Source organism: Pimephales promelas, chromosome 8, assembly GCF_988280905.1.
Source record: "Pimephales promelas chromosome 8, fPimPro1.hap1.1, whole genome shotgun sequence".
NCBI classification, from domain to species: domain Eukaryota; kingdom Metazoa; phylum Chordata; class Actinopteri; order Cypriniformes; family Leuciscidae; genus Pimephales; species Pimephales promelas.
The window spans coordinates 20387072-20412960 of NC_142776.1; the positions used below are offsets into that span (position 1 = coordinate 20387072).

The following is a 25889-nucleotide window of genomic DNA, read 5'->3' on the forward strand; positions in this document are numbered from 1 at the left end:
TGGTCCCACTGTGTTTCTGCAAAGCCCCGCTACCTGGATCAATTTACCTCATGAAAGAGCACAATCTACTCCACAGGACAAAATATTCCTTTGAATTTTACAATTAAATTCTCCCGAGAATATGAAAGGTAATCATGCAGTAACTGCGGCAAGGGTGTCAGTTTCACTTCATACATGCAAAGAGGAAAACAAATGAAGAAAAAAGGTAATTATTTCTGCCTAAAATCTGAAGGAAAAAGATACTCTTGAGACAGGCACAGTGACACTAGAGGCTTAATAAATCCTGCCAGCCATGCAGATTTTCCAGCTCGTGTCCATTCTTGCTCCGTGAACAACTTTACAACCTCTAGCTCAAACAACTGCACCCTCACTCTAAGGCAGCTGAGAATTAAGGGCTACCACAGTACACTACATTTCGAATGCTTACATTTCTAGTGCGCTCATTTAAAAGAGTTAAACGACTAAAGACAAATACATGACCGGAATTTTCCATTATTAAAGACACTAGTATTTGATTATAATTCATAAAGAAATTTGTAAAGAAACCAAGCCAAAAAATAGGTAATATTTGGTAATACCCATCTGATAAAAATAAAGCTGTTATAGTCAATTTATGTAGCATAACAAATACAAAATGATTTCAAATAAAAGGGGTTCATGAACTGTTCAGAGTTTAATCAAAAAGTGAGAGAAGAGTTTAATTATGAGCTTCTCAGAAAACTAAAGTAAATCGGTCATGAATTATTCTCAAATTAGCAAATTCCCTTGCCTGGTTAAAACCACCAGACCATTCTCAGTTGTAACCAAGTTAGCCTGGCAAAGCTTCATAGACATATCATTTCCAAGAGGCGTCACCAACGGACGTAGCTCAAATGCCTCTGAGTGCAATTGGATATACCTAAAACCAATCAGAGCAATGAAGGAGATGATGTATGCAGAGAGACGTTCGTTGGTATAGAAGGTGCATCAACCTCTCTCTAATCATCTCAAGCACCACTAACTCCGCCTCCGTTTCCCTCGTAAGCAGCTATTAGTATTTTAATCATTCTCAATGATAAAAAATGTTTGTGAAAAAAAAAAAAAAAAATTAATAACATGGTTTTGGCAGGTATAAAGTTCTAATGACGGTCTTCAACTATAACCGCCACACTCCTAGCTCCATGGCGGCATCCATCTTTGTAAATGTACAAAATCTGCTTCACTGTCGCTGTGCTGTCATCGTGTAAAGCCCACCCCAGCGTTTATGATTGGTGCCGCGATTTCAACGGATTAGAAATGGGCTTGAATAAGCTCTTTGACAGACTAACTTGCAGGGCAAATCTAAATTTGCCTGGGTTTTCCCAGGCTACAAATTTCTAAAATCAATAAAAAAAAAAAATTTAAAAAAAAAATATATCTGACAGTTTATGAACTGATATGACCAAAATATGACTGAAATTACAAATAAAACTCTAATTAAAATTATTTATAACTATTTGAATACACACGTGCGTGCATGTATGTGAAGAATGCAAAATAAAATATAAATATAAAAAATATTGAACATACTATATGCATTGTCATCAGGGCTTGACATTAACTTTTTTGCTCACCACCAGTCAATGTGGCTAGTGGTTTTCCAAAATTACTTCCCATGCAGCATTTTCACTAGCCACATTTTTGTTGAAAAATTATGTTTTATATGATTAAAGTTGACAGTTAAAACGTACCAAAATGTACTAATATTATCATAAGCTCTGATAAGGTTGTAAAGCTCCTGTTTTTGAACAGGTTGTCTATTAAGATAAACACATAACTTATACAGTAGCTTCATAACTTATAGCACATAACTAATAGCTTCTTATTGTATATAATAAAATTATATTTTATTTATTTATTTATTTTTTATATTTTACAGCAGTAAATACTGTGATACAGAGTAGAACAATTATCTGCATTAGAAACAACGAGCAAAGAATAAATTATTTTTCTAAGAAAAATAAATCCACAATTAAAGGGGTGATGAACTGAAAAATCTAATTTTCCTTGAGCTTTTGAATATTATAAGAATATCCTGTAAGTTTCAGAACTGAAAACGTCCTTCCTTGTTAGTCCAATTGTTAGTCCTTTTATTGACACCAGCCTCAGCAAACAACTCGTTTTTCAAAGTGGGGAACTAAGATGTCAAAGAGGATAAAACGCCTCCGCAGAAGAAGATCAACGCCTGCTTCAACACGGCCGGTTTCGTGCATTACACGCATAGTTAAATAACAGATTCCTACCTCGTGAGTCGTGATGACAATCCGGATCGAGCTACCGAACAATACAAAATATTGTGCAGTGCCTGGTTGTGGAAGACAGTCACTGCATATGCTTCCTCTGGATTCCAATAGGACTGCATGGATAAACTTTATTTTTAATGGAGTTCCACTCCAGCTGATGAGGGTAAAACATTGTCCGTCCATCTATTCGCTTCATTTTGCTGAGGATTATTTTGTAAACAAGACTGGATTTGCAGACTTATCAAGAGTAAAGAACGGTGCCGTGCCGTCTATATTGGATCTGACAGGAATTGTGCAACACACGGACTCTGGGTCGAATCATTCCAGTTGCCATTTTTACAACATTGGACGTTTTCAAAACAATTTCCCCCAAGTGCATCGACGGGTGAGTTCAAACTCACAGCAGTGGGCGTTTACTTCCAAGTCTTCAGTGCAAGACACCCATAAAAATCGAGCGTTTTTCAGGTAGGCTCACAACTTGATTACAAAATAGCCTATTACTTATTAAAGGGTTAGTTCACCTAAAAATTACCTTTGTTCATCTTCGGAACACAAATGAAGATATTTTTGATTAAATCTGAGAGGTGGATCACTGCTACATAGGCTGCCTAAGGGAATGAAACTTGACAGCCCAGAAATTCAATGAAGAAAATGTTTAAATATTCCATGTGCCTACAGTGGCTCAACTATAATTTTATCAAGCGACGAGACTACTTTTTGTGTAAAAAATAACAACTTTATTCGACTATTCCATTACTTCCTTGTGGGCCTTGAGACGAGAGTTGAAGAGATTTCCAGAATGCATGCGCGAGAACTGAGATGAGGACGTTCTTCTTCGACTACTTCTTGTTACCGGCTACTCACCGCTTAGGAGTGTTACCGCCACCTACCGTATAAGATGATGTGCCGGAAGCGCAAAACTTTCTGTTTACAAGCAGAGAACACACGAGTATAGGTAGTACTAATGGGAGTTGTGGTGTTGTAGTGATAAATTGCAATTTGTTTGTTATTTCAGATGTCTTTTGACAAGACTACAATTTTTCAACATGTCACGGGTGAAATCCAACTGCATTGGGCGGGTTGGTGGGTGTTAATGTCAAGTCCTGATTGCAGTATGATTTGGAAACAAAACAATTCCCTAAGCTATTTTGTGCCATTAAAGAAGATTTCATTTTTCTTTTGTCTTGAAGAAAATAAATATATAAATAATACGTTTCTGTTTCTTAGAAACTCACTGTTCTGGAGATAAATCTAGGCACTGGAGACAAATCCATTACCCTGTATTACATTCATGCCAAAATCAATAATACAACAAAAGATTTGTCCCAATTACACATGATGCCAGTTGAAAAAAAGAAAATTTGACATTAATTTTCACACATCTCCATGCAACCCGTGCACCTACTATAGTTAGTTTGCCCTCTCTTACCTTGACACTGAATCCAAGTGAATATAGGGGAATGTTCACACAGATAAGCAGGGCAGGAGGGAAGACGTAGAGGTCACAAAAGCTTTTAGAACCCATACATGAACAAGCAGCCATCACATTATACATTTCTGATTTGCTAGAGCATCCTTCCTTATAGGCCTACTTGCCAGCTCTAAAGGTCTGGGTCTCCAAATCTACCTATACAGCACTGCAGTCTCTCAATGAGCATTCAAAAGGCTGAAATCTAAACCTCCATTCCAGAACACTTAAACTAAAGACTGTCACCATGGAAACCACTTGAAGTTCACCTTTATTGGCACAATAACTCCGCTCTTGAGTCAAGGTCTAATAACAAAATATCAGTTCTTAGCAATTTTAGCAGCTTCCAAACTTAAAAAAAAAAGGAAAAGATAAAGTTTGAAAGGCAGCACTTTTGATATTTCTCATTCTGATTAGGTTTTTAACTCTTAAAGGGATAGTCACCCAAAAATGCCTTTGCAAACCCACAACTTTTGAACTTTTCAAGTCTTTGAAACAAATGTCCATCCGTTCCACCAAACTTGACGCTTCAAAGTTCATAAAGAGACAGCGTGAAAAATCCATAAATGGAATAGTTTAATCCAAGTCTTTTGAATAGACAATGGTTTTATGAACAGATGTAATTTAGGCTCTTATTCGCATAGTGTGCTTGCTTGACGTGCGAGAACCAATGAGGTTTGTCCTCATCCATCATACACATGGGGTTGAGTCTTATGGGTTTGCAATGAATAGTAAGCAACCGATGACAGAATTTTCATTTTTAAGTGAACTATAATTATTAGACGTCTGGGGTTGGTTGCAGCTGCTGGACATAAAAATGTTGGGGTGTAAGCTCTATGCTGGGCTTAGCTACGCACATCCTTCCGATAAATATTTATACATTGCACCAACCAAAACTATGACTAGGCACAACTTTGCGTAGCGTAGTCAATGCCTGTCCATGCTGACACATTCTACCGCAGTAATAATCAACACGCCATTCACAATGGTTATGAACTTTGCGAATAAAATACTGAATTGCTCATGACTTAACAAGTTAAGCAGCCATCTTATGTGTAAATGTTTCCTAAAGAGTCAGCGTTTTTACATCTGAACTCCCTGTACATTTTTTACAATGCAAACGTCATATGTAAATTATTATTTGTTAAAATTCGGTAACTGTCCCTGCTTATTAAAAAAGTGAGCAAGTTAGATATAAGCCCACAGCAAATGTCAAAGTGCTCATTCTGAAATTGGTATAGATTTGTGCTTTAAGGTATATGCACAGGTCCTACAACTTAAAGGAATAGTTAAATTACTTAAATTAAATTATTTTATCATTTACTCACCCTCAAGTTGTTTCAAACCTGTATGAATTTCTTTCTTCTGTTGATATTGGAAGAAAGTTGGTAATCAGACAGTCAATGGGGTCTATCAACTGTTTGGTTACTGACATTCTTCAAAATATCTTCCTTTGTGTTCAGCAGAAGACATAAATTCATTTGGGTTTGGATTGAAACAACTTGAGGGTGAGTAAATTGTGACCGAATATTTGTTTTTAGGTGAACTATTCATTCATTTCATTATTCACCTTGGTAGTGCAATTATGTGGTATTTGTGAATACTGTTTTTATTTATTTAATTATTTTTAAGTACAGTATTTTAATTGAAATGGTTCGCTGGAAAAAAATATTGCTTGCTTTGAATGGGCTTAACAAGGATTTTTTTTCCCCCAGCATACTGTCCCTCAGAGCAGGATGATGCATTGTCAACCATTCCGGCTAACAATCCCAGACATGCAATATTTCTAACAATTAAATACAGAAGTTTTGTGTTAGGTCAGTTACCTGCGTATGCAGGGCCGTAGCTAGGGTATCTGCTATTTTGAGCGGATTCTGACACACATGATTGGCCATTGAGTTCACATCCTTTACAGATATGTCTGTGACTACAAATCTCAACGTTGTAAATAGAAACTTTAAACGCTCTTCACAGAGCGCTTACACACACCCTCACAAACTGACTGAACACTATGTTGATGTGTGTGCATGCAACCAGTCGTGTGGGATGATTGTTTGACAAAAGTCTGGATGTCATATTTGGCGCGTGCAGCGGCACTGCAGGAGAGCGTGAGACATGCCTGTAGTCTGGATTCTCCTGCAATTAAAAAAGATTGCTATACACATTAAGTTGATAATTAAGGGCAGACTAAAACAGCCCACATGCGTTACAAATATGTCTGTGACTGGCTACAAATCTCAACGTTGTAAATAGAAAGCTTAAACGAAAACTGGTCAATACAGGGGAAACCCTGAGTGGCAGTAGCATAGTCCCACCAGACTTTTGTACATTTCATTCGTACTGTACAGAGAGTCTGACCTCACTCCACTGACAAGCATTAACTTTCTCCTCTGTTGAAGTTTAAAACTATTGGATCTGCCCAGAGTCACTCTGGACATTTGAAGTGACATTTGCCTATATTATTTCAAAAGAGAGTGAGAAATGGGACAAGAAATGATGAGGAGGAGAGTGGGGGAGCAGGATCAAGAAATGTCACAAGCCAGACTCATACTCATATTATCAGCATGAGCATCTGTTGAAGCTTTGGCACATCACACGTTTGGTTATATCAAATTATTTAAATAAGACTAAGATGCATCAACAAGACACTAGAGCAAAAGTATAGGGGTCCTTTATCCACTAACTGGCTGAAGGACCCTCTACAACTCTCTTGTAGATAGAAACTTGTAGATAGAAGAGATGAACAAAACAAACTTGAAGAACAGCATGACCTGAACTGGTGGTTATTATTTCTGACTGTTACCAGACTGTGACACAGACGTGTGAGTGAGAATACCATGTTAATGGATTCTGTGCGGTGTGACACTTTGACAGTGTTTGAGACCTCATGGGGACCGTGTGAAGAACTAATAGCACAGGTCTCTAATGCAGGAAGATTGCAGGCTTCAGATTTTGCAGACACACTTTCCAGTCCAACACCAGCGAAACTACCGATTACCAGTGGTGGAATGTAACGAAGTACAAATACTTCGTTACTTTACTTAAGTACATTTTTCACGGATCTTTACTTTACTTAAGTACAATAAATAGTGCCTACTTTTTACTTTTACTTCGTTACATTTTGCAGCAATTATTCTACTTTCTACTCCACTATATTTCTACAACTTCTGTTACATTTTCGTTACATGTTCTGATCAGTTTTTCCCCTGCCAAAACGTCATCTGACCGTCCGTTCGTTCCACGTTTGTCTCTCCAGTGACGTTTGGTTGCCATAGATACAGTATATCAACCCTGTCACACTAAATGCGTCTCACACGCAGTGTGTTTATCATGCAACTCATACGCGAAAATTTGTTTTTACGTGCATAGGAAACACACCGTGTGTAATATATGTTTGGTTTGGTTAGGATTATGGCAAGCCAAGAGGTTCAGAATTACACCATAAATGAATCACGTTTACTGCCAAACATAGTTATTAACATATAGTAAGGATGATATTGCCTAATTGCAAGCTTGTTTCAGAAATGGTGACATTTTTTTCCATCATTATTGAACATCATTATAGGAGTAGGCTATTAGGTTGAATGAGTTCGAATTAAATGTTTTATTAATCATTAGAAAATAGACATTAAGATAATAAATTGTTAGGCAAGTACTTTTACTTTTAATACTTAAAGTACATTTAAAATAAAGTACTTTTTACTTTTTACTTAAGTATGGTTGTCATTGTGTTACTTCTACTTTTACTAAAGTAAATATTTATCTGGGTATTTGTACTTTTACTTAAGTACTGAGATTCAGTACTTCCTCCACCACTGCCGATTACTTCTGGTTTGGGTAAAAAATAAAACTATCCTCAGTTGTATGACAAACTACATACTATGCATTACTTTACTGTTTAGAATGGTAGTAATGCCTATCATGGCATACAAACAGGTATTTGTAGTTTCAGTTTTGAAGCTGCTATAGCTTTAGATAAATAGCTAAACTGTATTGACTGTATTGTGAAATTGAACATTGAAATAGCTAATATTAATTCTAAAAAACGTCTGTTATATTTTTACTCTGTATTGTAAGCACAGAGGTTGCACGGACTGCATTTATTCACCAACCATGATCGCAAGGGGTGGGCCTTCATAAAACAGTGTAGAGTATGAAATTGCATGCAAAATTACCAAGAACAAATATAGCGCAGCACAGTTGAGTTCAAAGTTTCAAAACAGTAAACAAAAACAACCTGTAAAAATCCATTTATTAACTTAAACCTTTTTTATGTTGCAGCTCTAACTATAAACTGACTTTACAAGAATCATGTATAATGTAAAAGAGAAAACTGCTTAAAATGTGGGAAAATATATATATATATATATATATATATATATATATATGTTGCCATAATTACTAATTATTATTTTTTTTGACAAACATGATGAAATGCCTCTTCATATTTTCTATCAATTATGTCAGTGTAAACATTATATGGTTTATTGTTTAACTACACACAAACAAAATGTCACCAATGATCCACTGTGACAACACCATTATGATAACCGTTTCTCATTTCTCACCTTTTATTTGTGAGAGTAGCAGGTTTACTCAAAAACTGTCACAAAACCAATTAGGCCTGTCAGGTAGTTGTGACTTTCTGAATAAAAATACTCTTGAAACTACATACTTTATACAACTGTATACAACAGAATTATGAATGCAATTCATGCATTTGAGCTATTTTTTTTATTTCGGCATTGGGTGTCCCAGCAGCGAATTCTGGTTGGCAAGAGTCACCTTGACTTAATGTGGTCTCAGTATTAAGCAGAAAGGTGAAAATATGGATAAAAAAAGTGTTATTCATAAGGCAGAGTTTAAGATCAAGAGCATGTGTCTGTAACTTTGATCTCAGCGGGTATGAAGCCGACCACATAAGCTTGAGACGAAAGTCACATCAAAGTCACAAACTAGTCATCGTCAGATTTCTCTAAAGCAATCCTCCAGAATGTAAGCCTTTCACTGCTACTATTGAGAGATCAAAAAAGAGCTGTCAAAAAGCCATCAATAGTTTTACTTGGATTACAAAAACACTTGAGACGGGTGAAGATAGCCAGCATTCCTTCTCTGTGCCAAGGCGGCAGTAAGGTGTGAGAGTCTGATGAATAATTTATGACGATCCTTCTGCCGTAGTGATTCAGCACAACAGCTTTCACCTTCTTGCTGTGAGTGGAAGCTACAGCGAGCTACGCCAGCCAAAGTGAGAAATTCTTCACAAACTGGCTCTGGGAAAGGGTTTGTTATCTATAGGATCTCTGTTCAGTCTTTATCTTTGAGATCATCTCTCTCACCACCAGATCAATTCCTTCACAGCATGCACACAACCTCTCACAACAGGCTGCTGTTACACAGTGGCTGTCATATTGGCTTTTCTGTGGGATGGTGAATATGATATGTTTGTTAAAATGGGTGAGCTTTATATTATATAAGCCCTGAGAGTGTTTAAAATGGTAAGAGTGACACTGTATCATCAGGAGTGCTGCTTTCTTTCTAAAATGACCTTTAAGGGATACTCCACTTTTTTTGGAAATATGCTCATTTTACAACGCCTCCAGAGTTAAACTGTTGAGTTTTACATTTTTTGAATCCATTCAGTCGATCTCCTGTTCTGGCAGTAGCACTTTTAGCATAGCTTAGCATACATCATTGAAGTGCACTAGACCATTAGCATTTCTCTCAAAAAAGATTACCAAAAAGTTTCGATATTTTTCCTATTTAAAACTGAACTCTTCTGTAGTTACATTGTGCGGTAAGACAGACAGAAAATATAAAATTGCGATTTTCTAGGCTGATATAACTAGGAACTATACTCTCATTCCTGCGTAATAATCAGGAAACGTCACTGCTGTACCATGAGTGCAGCAGGCGCAATGAATACACAAACTTAGTCCCGGTCACGTTAGAAGCTGGGGACTATTTTCAGACACTGCGTCATAACATTACGCCTGCTGCACTTATGGTACGACAGTGAAGTTTCCCAATTATTACGCAGGAATGAGAGTATAGTTCCTAGTCATATCAGCCTAGAAAATCAAAACTTTACATTTTCTGTCGGTTTTAATGCACGATGTTACAACAGAAGAGTCAGGTTTTAAATAGGAAAAAATATCTTAACACTTTGGTAATTTTTTTCTGAGAAATGCTAATGGTCTAGTGCACTTCAATGATGTATGCTAAGCTATGCTAAAAGTGCTACTGCCAGAACCGGAGATCGGCTGAATGGATTCAAAAACAGTAAAACTCAACAGTTTAACTCTGAGGGAGTTGTAAAATGAGCCTATTTCCAAAAGAAGTGGAGTATCCCTTTAAAGGGTAAAGAAACTCTGGATTTGAAGAAATCGAAGCCAAGCTGGAGATCAATGCAAATAATAAAGGGCAACTAACATTTAATTGAAAATACAGTAGTTTGGTGAGCAAACCGTTTTTTTACCCTTCCTTATCCTATCCCTCACTGTCGCTTAGCAAAATAGTCTGTTTATTACTGGCACTTACTTATTGTAATTTGTAGCAGTATTGTATTACTTACTAATTGTATTTGTAACAGCAGCAACACTGGGTATGTGACTAAAACTGCTAATTTAATTGGATGGCCAGGTTTTAATCGCAGTACAATGAAAAAGGAGAACACCTATCCTTAAAATAAAATACAAATCTGTTGCACTACTCACATAAAGGATTATTAGGAACACCATACTACTGTGTTTGACCCCCTTTCGCCTTCAGAACTTCCTTAATTCTACTCGGCATTGATTCAACAAGGTGCTGAAAGCATTCTTTAGATATGTTGGCCCATATTGATAGGATAGGATCTTGCAGTTGATGGAGATTTTTGGGATGCACATCCAGTGCACGAAGTTCCCGTTCCACCACATCCCAAAGATGCTCTATTGGGTTGAGATCTGGTGACTGTGGGGGCCATTTTAGTACAGTGAACTCATTGTCATGTTCAAGAAACCAATTTGAAATGATTCGAGCTTTGTGACATGGTGCATTATCCTGCTGAATGTAGCCATCAGAGGATGGGTGCATGGTGGCCATAAAGGGATGGACATGGTCAGAAACAATGCTCAGGTAGGCCGTGGCATTTCAACTACGCCCAATCGGCACTGAGGGGCCTAAAGTGTGCCAAGAAAACATCCCCCACACAATTACACAACCACCACCAGCCTGCACAGTGGTAACAAGGCATGATGGATCCATGTTCTCATTCTGTTTCCACCAAATTCTGACTCTACCATCTGAATGTCTCAACAGAAATCGAGACTCATCAGACCAGGCAACATTTTTCCAGTCTTCAACCATCTAATTTTGGTGAGATCTTACAAATTGTAGCCTCTTTTTCCTATTTGTAGTGGAGATGAGTGGTACCCGGTGGGGTCTTCTGCTGTTGTAGCCCATCCACCTCAAGGTTGTGCGTGTTGTGGCTTCACAAATGTATTGCTGCATACTTTGGTTGTAACGAGTGGTTATTTCAGTCAAATGAGCAGATTGTGAAATACTCAGACCGGCCCGTCTGGCACCAACAACCATGCCATGCTCAAAATCGCTTAAATCACCTTTCTTTCCCGTTCTGACATTCAGTTTGGAGTTCATGAGATTGTCTTGACCAGGACCACACCCCTAAATGCATTGAAGCAACTGCCATGTGATTTGTTGATTAGAAAATGGCATTAATGAGAAATTGAACAGGTGTTCCTAATAATCCTTTTGGTGAGTGTATATTACAGCCTTCTTGTAAACGGTTTCATTGTCTGATCAAGAGCCATATGGCTTGAAAAATCGCTTTGGTTATAATATGCAATAAATTATTTTTCTATGTATGGAGCTTTGATGTGACAACTTTTTTACTTTTTGTGACTGTGAACAGCCCTTAAAAATGCAAATGTTTCTGTCACTTCAAAAGCCAAGTCCATTCAAGTTGAATTTGTGTGAAAAAAATTATTTTCTCAAAAACAATTTGCAAATAAAGCCCCATTCGTTCAAGAGAATGAAATCACAACTACTTGGAAAACTGTCTCAAAATGAAAACGGAAGGTGTAGCCACATGGCAAAGTAACTGGCTCATTTATTAATGTAAAAAATAACTTTTGGTTTAGAGCGCACAAACAAAATGCTCCGATGAACTTGATTTTTGCCTTCTGTCTGGGAGCAAAATTATCTGAAAGATCTAGAGGATAAGCAGCCTGAGTTAAAACATCTGAGTTAATTGTTCAGTCACATGACTTAATTTATGTGCTTCATAGTTTATGCATGTCCAAAAAAAATAAACAATTCTACATATAATTATATTGTACAAATCCTAGATGGAAAGACCCAGATATATCTTGGTATTTTCATCCAGCATTAACATAAAAAAGGCATTACAATGTGTGGGTTGAAATTCAGTTATAGAAGCTTGTGAATGATTCAAACTTCTGACACTTTTTGGTCAAGATCTTCAACAACCAATCTACAAATTATACAAGAGACGTTTAAAAATTGAAAATGCCAATTATTCTACTCATTTAATATTTTTATATAATGCTGGGCTTGATGTCCAATGCAAAACATGCCCAAGAACAGCTCCTAAAGCAAAACCAGTTTCATATTGCTACTAAAAACCTCCAATTGTCCATTATTACCAGTGTATGGTACACTTGCTCTCCCCTGACAACATTACCGTGATCATTGGAGCGTGTGTGAGGCTGCCGGCTGGAGTGGAGGCTGGGGTGATGTGTGGGTAGTGATGGAGAAGTGAATGTCTGCAAGAACATACTTGCACATTATAAAGCCTCTGGCATGTGGCTCCAGGATGGCTGAGCGAGATGAGAATGGAAACAAAAAGATCTCAGACGAGCGCTATTCTTAGGTCAGCACTGGTGCTATTAATATTCAGCTATTCTCATTTAGCGATATTAAGGATAATTAATTTCAGCCCTGAAAGAGACTCGGCAGTCAGAATTTCCTTATGGGAGCAACTGATAAGTGGACTGCAGCTGTTAAAAGGTTTTGAAGATTGTATTAATGAAACTGTGTGCAGTGGGAACACATACGCCATGCAAGAATGAAAAAAAAAAAAATCTTTAGGTTGCAGGTGAAACCCCTAGTGTTGAGGAGGATTGGTCTGATGAGCTATGATTCACCATCCAGGCTGGATCATTTGTCACTTGATTAATCTAAAAGCTAGACTTCGAGGGAATGATTAATAGAGTAACAGAGGGGGAGGGACAATTAAATATAGCCTTGCAAAGACACAAAGGGATTGAATACATTAAGTCCAATTTATCAGGAAAACAATATTTGCATCATTTCATGAATAAAAATACAAAATATGACCTGAATTTTTTTTTTAAATACATTTCGTATATCTATTTTATATCCACCCAACCGTTTATTCTCTGAAAGGCATTATTAATCTTCAGAAAACATTGAAGACCTTAAAACTTCACCAGTAACAGGGTTGTAAATGTTATATGTAAAATGCCTTATAATGCTCATTAATCCGATAATGCACCAAAAAAAAAAAAAAACACTACACAAATGCATAAAGGGGGTCAAAATGACTATATATATATATATATATATATATATATATATACACACATATAAAAAAATATGATATACAAATATACACTGTATGCATAATATATATTATACAGTGTATTGGGAATGGGCTCAATTATTAAAAACTGAAAGAACGGTCAAAGCGACACCCATTCAAAAAATAAATAGGCTATATGTTCCTCTACAATGGCCCATACAAGTTTTTCCTGAGAGTGTTTTCTTTGTGATAAAACTAAAGGGAAGTCTCTGTGGAACAACAGACTAGAGTTCACAGTGAAATGAGAGGCATCTGTCAATCATCCATTCCCTTTTCCCTCACTAGTCTCAGTAAACACAACTTTGCCAAGGAGACCTGCATGTTGAGCAGGGAATCCACTACAGAACAAGAGCCATTCCAATTTTCAGATAAAGAGGAGGAGCACGGAGGGAAGCGAGTTGGAAAATTTATTCAGCTGTTCCCTCACTGGGCTTCTGTGTTGTCTGCTTTCAGATTTGGACTCCAAGTGGCTAAAACCCACTTCTTTCAAAAGGGATTTCTTTTCAAAAAAAGGAAGGGAGGGAGGGCGTTCAGTCTCATCATGGGAGACAGCAACGTACAAAAATTTGAAAAGTGACCTTCTATTCCACAAGTTCCAAACATGTCAAAATATGCCAAATGTTTGTTCATTCTATATTTAATCTTACTCTTAAAAGGGCCCCAGAAGACACTAAAGACCTTGTGTATCTGCGACCACCGTTTTAAAAACTGAGGACACAACACATTTTTGGAGATATTAACAGATGTGTTTCACATCAATGAAAACACCAAAAGCACTCTGTGTTTATTATTAAGTGGAAAGTTGTTATTTTTAAAGTGGTTTATGTTTTTCTGGCCTATCTCATTATTCTGGTTTAAAATTTAACCATGTCACGAAAAGTGTAGTACATGCATTCATTTTGGAGCAGCGGTTGGCTGCCATCATCTACGTGGCTGGAAACGTCTATGTCACCAGTTTCTCCCTATTATTCATTAGAATAAACTCTTAATCCAATCACTTTACTGTGATACGCATGAGAACACATTACAGTGAAGAATCCAAATGTAACAAGACCAAATCAGCGCCTCTGCTTGTTCGGACACACGTCACATGTGTATTATGGTAGCACAAAAGTGTTTGCATTTTTCCCAGGATGCGGTTAGAGCTGGAGTTTGAATACCGATGCATGGAAAATATGACTACAACAATATTTAATACGTGACAAAAACAACACGCATGGTTTAAAGGATTAGTTCACCCCAAAATTTAAATTATTAAGTCAATAATGACTCACTCTCATGTCGTCCCAAGCCTTTAAAATTCTAACTAACCCACTGGTGTCACATGGACTACTTTGATGATGTCTGTATTTCCTTTCTGGACAAGGACAGTATACCGTACATACATTTACAAATGGATGGACAGAAAACTCTGACTAAATCTAAAACATCTTAAACTGTGTTCCGGGCCTTGGAACGACATGAGGGTGAGTAATTAAAGACATCATTTTCATTTTTGGGTGAACTAACTCTTTAACTCTTCGATGCACAACATGGGTCTAAATAGATCCGACTTTTTATTTTCTATATCTTTGCAAGAAAAATGTATTTCATCATTCAGGTATACATGTATATATTCCAGGTATTCCTCAATTAACTTCTTTTAGATCATTACAAATCCTCATTTACATTTTTCCTTTCTTACTTTTCGAATAAAAATCATTTTTGTGTCACTACCCTTCAAATGCGCAAAATGGGTCTAAAAAGACCCGTATTCGTGTTTCTTTGCTGAATATTTGAAAGAAATGTATTTTATCATTTATTCATCCAGGAATTCATTAGATTTCTTGTTTTTAATTTCCACAAATCATTGTTTATTTTTCCTTTCTTACTTTATAAACAAACACGTTTTTTCTATTTCTACATCAAAAATGACCCATATAGTAGGAACATTTGATATTTACAAATATATTTACTGCAGAAAACTATTCACCTGCCACACATTTCACAATTCAACATGGCTGCTTTTGTATATTTCATGCATGTACGTTTTATTTAATACATTTTTTGCCACGGAAAATATTTACACTCTGTTAGATGCAATTAATCTGGATTAGTCTATTTACCAACCCACTATACTCACCCACCGCCAAACCCACAATCCAGACTAGATTGATTGAACTTTCAAATGATTTTGGAAAACACTGCGTCATTCGCAACACGAATGAATCCCTGAAGCCCTTTAGCTTTAGCCAAGCAGCATGTCATGCCCCTCTGTGATGTACATATTGTGGTTTACTACAATATGTTCAACAACATGCATATGGTTTACTAATGTTTTACAAAGTTACAAACAAAAATGTGGCGTAAAAGCATGTGTATACAGTTTACATGTGCGTAAGTGGCACTTTTTCATAGTTTGGTCTAGTTGAGACATTTTCAACAATATATGACAATGACAGGCCTATCTGTTAATGCACAATGATTTTAAGGATCACATGTAACCCAACCTTTTAAGCTAAGCCATAATTATTTTACACAGAAATGTTCAGAATAAACTTCAAAATAAATTAGATCATAACGGAAGGCAGAATCAATAAACTAAATATGTTCTGTCCAGGTCTCTAAAATAAAATTTAAAAAAAACGTTATTTAAATCACTAACACATTACACAAAAGTCTATTAACTTGCAATTTTGCCAAGATCACAGTCACAATAGCACACATAACTGTCCAGTTTCTACATAATACCCTCTGATAATGGACTGTACTTTTTAAGAACACACAAACCTACCTAACATCAAGATTGTTGTAGAGATGGGTAATTGGAAATCATGAAAGGAGAAAGGGATGGGAGCTTCAACTTTCAAGTACCTAAAGGCCCTTTCACACAAAACATGAAAGAAAAAAAAAGATATGCCAACAAATGATCTACTCACACCAACAGCAAAATATGCAATCGACTATGGTAAAATTAAATTCATGCCAATTAACTATTTTTCCACCAGCATTTTGAAAATAAAGTTGCCAACCAGTGCCAGCATTTTTGATCATTTTCACAAATTGAAAAAAAAAAAAAAAAACTACTACAGTCCTATAACTCATCCTGGGTCAACATTTCATTCAAGTAACATTAGGCAGTTTTAGTTTATATGCTGTTTAATGTTGGTGATCACGTTATTTTACATATGCATGATAACATATGATCTCGATTGTCTCTGCATCTTCTCGTGTTTTTTGATCAGGAGATCCAGTACTCGTATCAGAAGATGCGTAATAGCGCCCCCCTACCACAGTGAAAACAGAAAAACCAACATGACATCATGACTTTTGCGTAAACATATACGCCACTTTCGAGTCAGGTGGCGTGTCAGCACGCATTTTGTGCTATCCGCGTGTATCCGCGTGTATGCGTATGTCTACGCCATTAACGTCCGCGTCATTCCGCGTGTCTGAACACGCAGTCAAATCTCCAGTCATAAATGCCATTAACCCCAGTGACAGTTAAGTTTAGGGATGGGGTTGAGGTAAGTCATATCTTTTTTTTTACCTAGGATGGTAAGGGAACAGTCATAAATGCCATTAACCCCAGTGACGGTTAGGTTTAGGGACGGGGTTGAGGTAAGTCATATATTTATATAACGTTAAGTCAACGGCGTTCATAAACAAGCTGAAAGGCGATTATGCGTCTTGATGGCACGCCAAAAATGGAAATACGAATTGGCGTGTCATACACACGCTACTTCATGAGATCAGTCTGGAAAAACAGAAAATCTGTCAATGGCGGGGATGTGTTTTCTCAAAAATATCTGAAATTTACGTCAATGCCGAGGAAAGAGTTAAATAGAGGGCACAACATGCAGTGCACCTTCCATCTGCTCTGCATTACAGATATCAATAAAACAGAATTCAGGAGAATTTCAATAATTATAAAAGCTGTTGTATCAATGTAACAAATGCCCATTTCACACAGCGCGTTGATCCCGGGAAATTGCCGTAAACACGACCTGGGATTGATGCTGGGATCTATGACGGGTTGGGGACCTAGTAACATTGCCGGTATCAGTCCCAGAACACGTGCAAAAGCCGTAATCAATGCCATGTCGTAATGATGACGCTGAAGCAGGATCGTTCACCAGCCAGTGAAACGGTACGTAATGCGTTAGTTAAAGTTTATGATTGCTCTTGCTTGCACTCTTGTTCTCGGAGAAGCAAGAGCACAAACAAACATTGGCTACCAAAGTGGCACACTCGGTTGCTGAAGTGCCTCCGCTATATTTCCCCAGCATTTATCTTTTTTCACTCTGTTAAAGTCCCTTGAGGAAACACCATAAAGGCAGGAGAATTGTTGCCATAGCTCCACAAACCTTTCCTCAATTGAATAATTCCACCTAGCAGCTCCAATACCATTGTCTATTTCGTTTTCCATGTTTGAAAGTACGTAAGATGAGAAGAGAAGAGCATCACAGACTATGTGATCCACTATAACACACTATATGAGATAAAATGATCCCGACGGACAGTGTCATTTAAGAATCACCAAGACACCCTACGTCCAATGGTTCAGGCCAAAATCCAGCTGATATTTTGTAGTCTGAACCTGGCATAAGAAAACTATTTAAACACATTTATTTTCTACATTTACCTTAAATGGTTAGTTCACCCAAAAAAGACCTTTGCTCATCTTCGGAACACAAATTAATATATCTTTAATAAAATCTGAGTGATTTATGTCCTCTCTGATGCAACTACCAGTATGACGCTTAAAAAAATTGTAAAACTATTCCATGTGAATTGAGTGGTTTAGTACAAATTTTCTGTAGAGACATGATGGCTTTGATGAACAGATTGAATTTAGGTTTTTATTCACATTCATCAACTAACACATCAGTTGTGGTAAACTGAAGCTCTGTATGTTATCTTGATGTGTGAAAAGCGATGAGATTCATTATCATGTTACGAAGCACATTTGAGCTTCAGCAAGAACCAATGAGGTATGTTCTCGAGCGTGCGTCATGCAGGTTCGGTTGAGCTTCTGTTTGCTGCTTAGTAATAATCAATGTTTAAATGTGAATAAAAACCTAAATTCAATCAGTCTTACGGGCTTAGAACAACGTGAGGATGAGTAAATTATGACAGAACTTTCATTTGTGGGTGAACTATCCCTTTAAAACAACATAACTGAAAAATAACTTAAATTGTGCTCCATCAACATATTTTTTTTTGCAAAGAGAATAAGACATTTTTCATTTTTATATTCTATAATATTTTAAAGATATTAGCATCATAGCAGTCTGCATAAATTAGCCTTAACCCCTTAAGTGTCACGGCCCACCGGTGGGCCCACATCCATTACATTTTTAAAACAGTATTATCCTATACTAAATCTAAACTAATCTTGACACACTATATATCATTTGAAAGCTTAGAATCTCTAGTTTTTATATTTGGTGATTTATTTTCAAAATATATTACAGAGGAGCCTTAATTTATCAATTTGCAACAAGAATATTTTCATACTCTTTCATACTTTCATACTCATACTCTAACCTTTATTTTGAAATTGTGATGAACATGAAAAATCATGAAAGAAGGGTAGAAACCTGTTTGTTTTCATGCCAAGAGTTCAAAAGAAAGCCTCCATTCAATTATTTTATAATTATAATAATTATTATTTCATATGGAAATGGAGGCGCCCTTATATGGGCAGTAATGGAGTCTGGTTGTGCCCTAGTGAAAAAGTTTGGTACTGCGCCCAAACAAAATCTCACTGAAAGCTCATTTTTTGAGATATCAACCTAAAATTTGAAACACAACTTATTCAGATTTTTGGCTTTGATTTTTTTTAGCAGTTTTAGAGTTGCCAGGATTTGAAAATATATATTTTATATAAAATATGAATAATTAAATTTTTTATATTGTACATTTTCATAAACTCAAACTTCTATAACTTTTCTTCTGTTTCACATTCTTAATTTATTTCACTTCTACAAAAATCTGCCAAATGTCTTCTTTAAAACGAGACCATTTTTACGTCTATATTCCAGAACATTCTTGAATTACAACCATTTAAGTTCGAAATGTGTATTTTCATCTATATTCAAAAAAGGGGGGGTGACACTTAAGGGGTTAATTAGGAAGTCAAATCAACAATTGCACCATTTCCCATAAAATCATAAGGAATCAAACGTTTTGTCTTGAAGCACAAGATTTTGATTTGCCCACAAAAGGCTGTATACAACAGAAAAGCAATCCAGACAAAAAAATATATTGCACTGTCATCAGATCAGACCTGTTCTGCATCTACCCAGACAACACGGCCAGCATTCAATTCTAAGAACATATGATTTCTAGTAAAACGGCTCCATTTAAAAGTCATCAAAGAAAGGTCTCCAATTTAGAGAGGTCTGCTATCAGCCACTCACCCCTGGGCACATGGACAGCAAGTTTGTCCTCCAGTCCTGAGAGATTTCAGTGGCTGACATGGGAATGAATCACCTGTTAACAAGGACATCCAATCTTGTCTGTATGTCTGTTAACAGTTAACTACCTTCACTGCAGAAAGAGACCTTTCAAAATGATTAATGATAAAATGCTTGTGCTATAAGTGAAAAGGACTTTCAGTTAGCAGTACGACTGTATAGTTAAAGTGGTTTGATAAAAGGAATGAAAGAAAGTATTCATAAAATGTCAAGTGAGCATATTCTGCACCACAAAACAGATGCGAAAATAATGATAACTGATTTCAAAATGACTAATCTTTAGAAATTCTAATGCTGATTTGGTTTTAAGAAACATTTGTTATCAATGTTAAAAAGATTTGTGCTGCTTAATATTTTTTATGAAAACAAATGAAACATTTTTTTTCCAGAAAGTTCAAAAGAAACACATTTATAAATGTCCTTACTGTCTTTAATGCATAAATACATGTCTGCCATTTTATGCCTCCAAATGCCTTTCTAACAATCCCGTGAACTATTTGCACAGCATATCCGAGAGATTATGCTGCATATCATTGGCATCAAATGGATTTCAGAAATTCAGTCTTTCAGAGCCATCATCTCTCTCTTTGCCTATATGGTACAATATTATGAGAATTTTACGACATGCAACGTGGGCTTTTTAAAGCGGAGCTATTCCTGTCACACAGGGTTCTGCTTATTTCTCTTTTTGAGCTGCACAACTGGTAGTGGAATGAGAATAAACTGATGTTGTATAACCTATTCTACGGCATAAGAAAAAAACCAATAATAGACGTGTTGGCAGTGGCTGAACACCAGATTTATAGCTTGACAGTGATGCTTGTAACTTAGTGGAGTGGGAGGCAAAGCTAAGGGTTTTCCATCTTCTAATGAACCATGTCATGTGAGACAACCTAATAAGCATAGTGCAGAGTCTATAAATTCAAAGCCTGCACAGGGCAAATCAGATTTCACTCCTCTGTCAGTCCTGGCATCCTAAGCCTCAACAAACGTCCATCACAGGGTTAGAACGGCAGCATTGCTTTCAATTTAATTAAGTCGCCACTTCATGGACTTATGATTAATATTTCCTCATCCATAATGCAGAAACTGGGCTCAATGCTAAATATGACAGCATCATTTGCACTGCTAATAGATTGGCGTGTCTATTCATTTCTTTTAAAAGTGTCACTATATGTAAATGATGCCTGTCATGTTATTTGCTTTGGTTGGATTTCAGGCCTATGTATTTGTACCTTATATATACGAGCAAATGATTAGATTATTCCATAATAAAAGCAAGCATGTAGATGTTCGCAGACCTTAAGGATTAATTATTATACAAATATTTTACTTATTAGACTTGCCAGACGGGCCAGTCTGAGTATTTCACAATCTGCTCAATTACTGGGATTTTCACGCACAACCATTTTTAGGGTTTACAAAGAATGGTGTGAAAAGGGAAAAACATCCAGTATGCGGCAGTCCTGTGGGCGAAAAAGCCTTGTTGATGCTAGAGGTCAGAAGAGAATGGGCCGAATGATTCAAGCTGATAGAAGAGCAACTTTGACTGAAATAACTGCTCGTTACAACCGAGGTATGCAGCAAAGCATTTGTGAAGCCACAACACGCACAACCTTGAGGCGGATGGCCAACAACAGCAGAAGACCCCACCAGTTACCACTCATCTCCACTACAAATAGGAAAAAGAGGCTATGATTTGCAAGAGCTCACCAAAATTGGACAGTTGAAGACTGGAAAAATGTTGCCTGGTCTGATGAGTCTAGATTTATGTTGAGACATTCAGAAGGTAGAGTCAGAATTTGGCGTAAACAAAATGAGAACATGGATCCATCATGCCTTGTTACCACTGTGCAGGCTGGTGGTGGTGGTGTAATGGTGTGGGGGATGTTTTCTTGGCAGGGTTAGGGTTAGGTTAGTGCTAATTGGGCATTGTTTAAATGTAACGGCATACCTGAGCATTATTTCCGACCATGTCCATCTCTTTATGGCCACCATGTATCCATCCTCTGATGCAATTCCAGCAGGATAAAAAAGCTCGAATCATTTCAAATTGGTTTCTTGGACATGACAATGAGTTCACTGTACTAAAATTACCCCCACAGTCACCAGATCTCAACCCAATAGAGCATCTTTGGGATGTGGTGGAATGGGAGCTTCGTGCCCATGGATGTGGATCCCACAAATCTCCATCAACTGCAAGATGATGTTCTATCAATATGGGTCAACATTTCTAAAGAATGCTTTCAGCACCTTGTTGAATCAATGCCACCTAAAATGTTTTGAAGGCGAAAGGGGGTCAAACAGTATTAGTATGGTGTTCCTAATAATCCTTTAGGTGAGTGTACAGGATACACACACACACATGCATGTGTGTGTATATGCATTTATTTATTTAAATGTAAATATTTTTTCCTCTCTCTTCTGAAAAAAAAAAAAAAAAATTGGGGTTTGTCCCACTTCAGAAAAATTATATTATGTCTGTCATGCTATTTGTTTTGATGAGATTCCATTAGGCCTAATTACTTGTTTATAATGTTTTTAAGCACAAATGATCCGATTATTCCATAGCAAAAGCATTCATACAGATGTTCACAACCAACAATTTATTGTAAGTTTTATTAATATTTTTAGATTTTAAAATTTAAACAAACAAAAAAATTTTAAATAAATGTAAATATCTTACATAGTAAATATCTTATTTCTGGAAAAACATTCAGAGTCCAAATTAACTTGGATTTTCACAGACCTAAATAGACTTCTACCCATTCTCTAGCAATCTTTTCAGTGTCAAACCAAATAAATGGACCTGTTTCAGCAGTTCGGCAGCACTAATGTGTGGATGCACCTGTGCTGCTTTGTCATGGGTCACTGGAGGATGTGTGTGATTAAACACGCCAGCTTCATGCCTTTAAGAGGAACATCAGCAGTGGGTACGGAGCTCACAGATGTATTATTATCACACCATTTTGTAAACAGAAAGCTCTAGTTATTAAAAAGCTCAGACAAAAGCAATGTATTCTATTCAAGAAATCGAGGTATGATTAACACATAATACAAACAAACTAAATTAATAGGTAATCTTCATTGCCATTTAAGTGAAATTACTGAACTTAAATATACAAGCTTGATAAAATTGATCATTTTAGAAGAAAATTTCAAATGGCACTTAGAGGCTTTTGCATCTGAACTCTTCATATATATATATATATATATATATATATATATATCTGTATATCTCTATACAAATTAAACAACTCTAGTTAAATAACACAGTATTAATTTAGTTCGTTTGTATTATGTGTTAATCACACAAAATGTTCTAAAAAAAAGACACTTTTTTAAAGTACGGGAATTGACGGGAATGTCCGACCTGTCCGCCTAAAGTTGCAAGGGAGGTGCAAATGCACGTATCTGATTCATATCAGATTTATTTCCACATATGAATGAGGCCTGAAACATCAAGTATGACTGAACTCCCGCAGTTTAACGTTGCAGGTTTAGGAGTATCCTAGTCTTGCACCCAGCCGCAGTAGAATTGTTCATAAGTTTCTAATGACTTAAACTCGGACAACATAAACCAGGTAACTGACTACGTCCGGGTGTGTGAAAGGTGGTATGCTTCGGGTCATTCGTCCATTCTGTAGCAGGTCGTACGTGTCCATGTTGTTGTTGATGTCAAGTTTCTCTAATAGGGGTGTCACGATTCTCCAAATCCTTGATTCTATGAAATTCTATGCAAATTCTACACTCACGGTTCGATACGATTCTCGATTTTCTCAGCCAATCAGGATGCTCTCTGTCTTTCATGTGCTTCATGAGTTCTCTCGCTCTCTCCATCTCTGCCGTGCGCGCAATACGGTTTGGAGCAGGTTAGAGGAGGTTGACCATGGACTCACAGCACTTCAACATGTGTGTTTTTTCCGCTTGGCAAGCCGAACGGACGTGACATGGGGGCATGGCAGCATCGACAATTCCATTTTTTAATTCGAAGTTCGAGATTGTGAATACATTTTGATCGATTTCGATTAAAAAAAAAATCGTGACACCCTTATTCTATAAATAACGCTGCTTGGTGGTGTTGTCTCTCCCAATAGAGCCCCTTTCCTTTTGCTTCCCCCTTTTCATTTGTTCTCAAGAAACTGTGCCTTATCGCGAAAATGCAAACAAATATCAAGCTTTTCTCGGTCTCGTGCACAAAGTAACCATAGCCGCTTTCCGACCAAGTACTTACAGGAACTTAGTTATAGGAACTGTCCATTTTTAAACAGTTCTAAGAACTATTCTCCCCCAAACTCGGTTTTGCTGCTTGCGTTCGCACTGGCCAAGTGGCCATAGGAACTGGTAGGAGGGGTAACGCAAGCACGGCGGCGGTCTTTATCGTAGCGCGGCCTTTTAAAGTGTCAGCTAGGGCTTTCACGGTGAAGTAATTTCCTTTGCGGTAATTTTGAAGACTCAATAAGCAGTCAATTAGGTCTTAACTAAAGGTAAACAGAGATAAAACGCATATGTAACTGTAGACTACACTGAATCAAATGTTTGTTTAAATTAATACAGCCCTGGTGAACATTAGAGACTTATGAAAAATACAATTTCACAATTTTGGCAGGTGCAGTATCTAATAAATTTGATCAAAAAGCTTTTATTAATCCATCTTTATTTCAGCATCATTCACAATGCTTCATATGATTGGTGTTATTTCCCCTCAATAAAACAGTTTATTACAGTCTTGTACCTGTCTTTTTGTCCAATTTTCGATTTCCTCAAATTAAAGTTTGTAATGTTGTGATTCACCTCATAGCTGGTTAGTTTCGTTCATGGAAGACTTTTTTATCCTAGTCCTAATTACTTTCAGGATAAAAAAAAAAAATCTAAAAAAGTAGGCAATGTTGCACACCAGAGGTAAAGATTCTAAACAAAATATCAGTCTGTCTGTCCCTTACACAAATCTACCATACAGCTTCAAAAGACATTAAGAATAGCACTTAAAGTCTGAGCTATAGTTCATTGGTGATATTGTATCCTTTTCAGGTTTGACATCTTTACTTACACTACACTACACTGCATGGCAAAGCAATGGCATTTTTCAAAATCTCCTTTTTTTGTGTGTTTCACAGAAGAAAAACAATAAGGCACGAGTCTAGAACAAGATGATGGGTATGGAATTTTTATTTGTGGGTGAACTATGCAATGCAAACTCATTTGTCTTCCTCGCAGTTGATGTTTTAGTTGTAAAGTAGACAACAGCACCAGCAGAATGTGAAACCCTAATGAACGGTCAACATTTTTGGGGATCATGTGCACCTACACCAATCGAGAATCGAACATGCATATCATATCCCTATCATTCTGGCTATGTAGGCAGTACACAAGGTTTGAGACAAAACCGCAGTCTTACCCAGCTTTGACCGAGACTCTTCCAGCTTCTGAATCTGGTTCTCAATAAAAAGCATCGCCACTCCAAACGCCATAACAGCCAGCAGCTGGAACTTGGGTGGCATGATGATCCTCAGGAGCCCCATCTAAGTATCGGATGATTATCTACATGTCATGCCGTAAATTTGCATGAGAAGCGTGGATCAATCCGTTACTGGAGCAGTAATATAGACTCCGGACAGATGATCTCGATTATGCGCAGCAGAGAACACAGTAAAGTTAATAATTTGGTAACCGAATACATCAACTGCAAACAATGGCATTTCAGACGCTCATCTGTTAGCAGAATGTGGTATTCTGATAAAAACCCAGGACTCCTGACTGTCGGTCTTAGTTGTTGCACATCAGCGCAGCTCAAATCGTCCACTGCTCTGTTCTCCTGCGTCAGTCAACACAGGGATTTTATTCCTCCGCGGACTGAAAGTGAGGCGAGTGGAACGAGATGACGCTTATAGCGCCATCTATCGAGTTGGAGATTGACAGAAACGATCGCTGATACTCACTTCACTTGACTTAATATGCATAATATTAATAAGAATCTGTTTCTGCACCTCTATTCTAGCCTACGCGTAAATACTGGCTTAAGTGGCTGTCCCAAAAACTGTTTATTATCTTTTAGTCATTTAGTCACTTGGCCT

At 37.0% G+C, this 25889-nt stretch overlaps 1 protein-coding gene across 1 annotated transcript in view; it reads right to left on the reverse strand.

Annotated features, from left to right (window-relative positions):
• hs2st1b (heparan sulfate 2-O-sulfotransferase 1b) overlaps window positions 1–25650 on the reverse strand; it is a 111341-nt gene extending 85691 nt beyond the window's left edge. Inside the window, exon 1 of the mRNA XM_039691659.2 lies at window positions 25214–25650. Coding sequence (XP_039547593.2) covers window positions 25214–25337 — 124 coding nt within the window. The 5' untranslated portion in view covers window positions 25338–25650. The remainder of the gene's footprint in view (window positions 1–25213) is intronic.
• Between the last annotated feature and the right edge of the window lie 239 nt (window positions 25651–25889).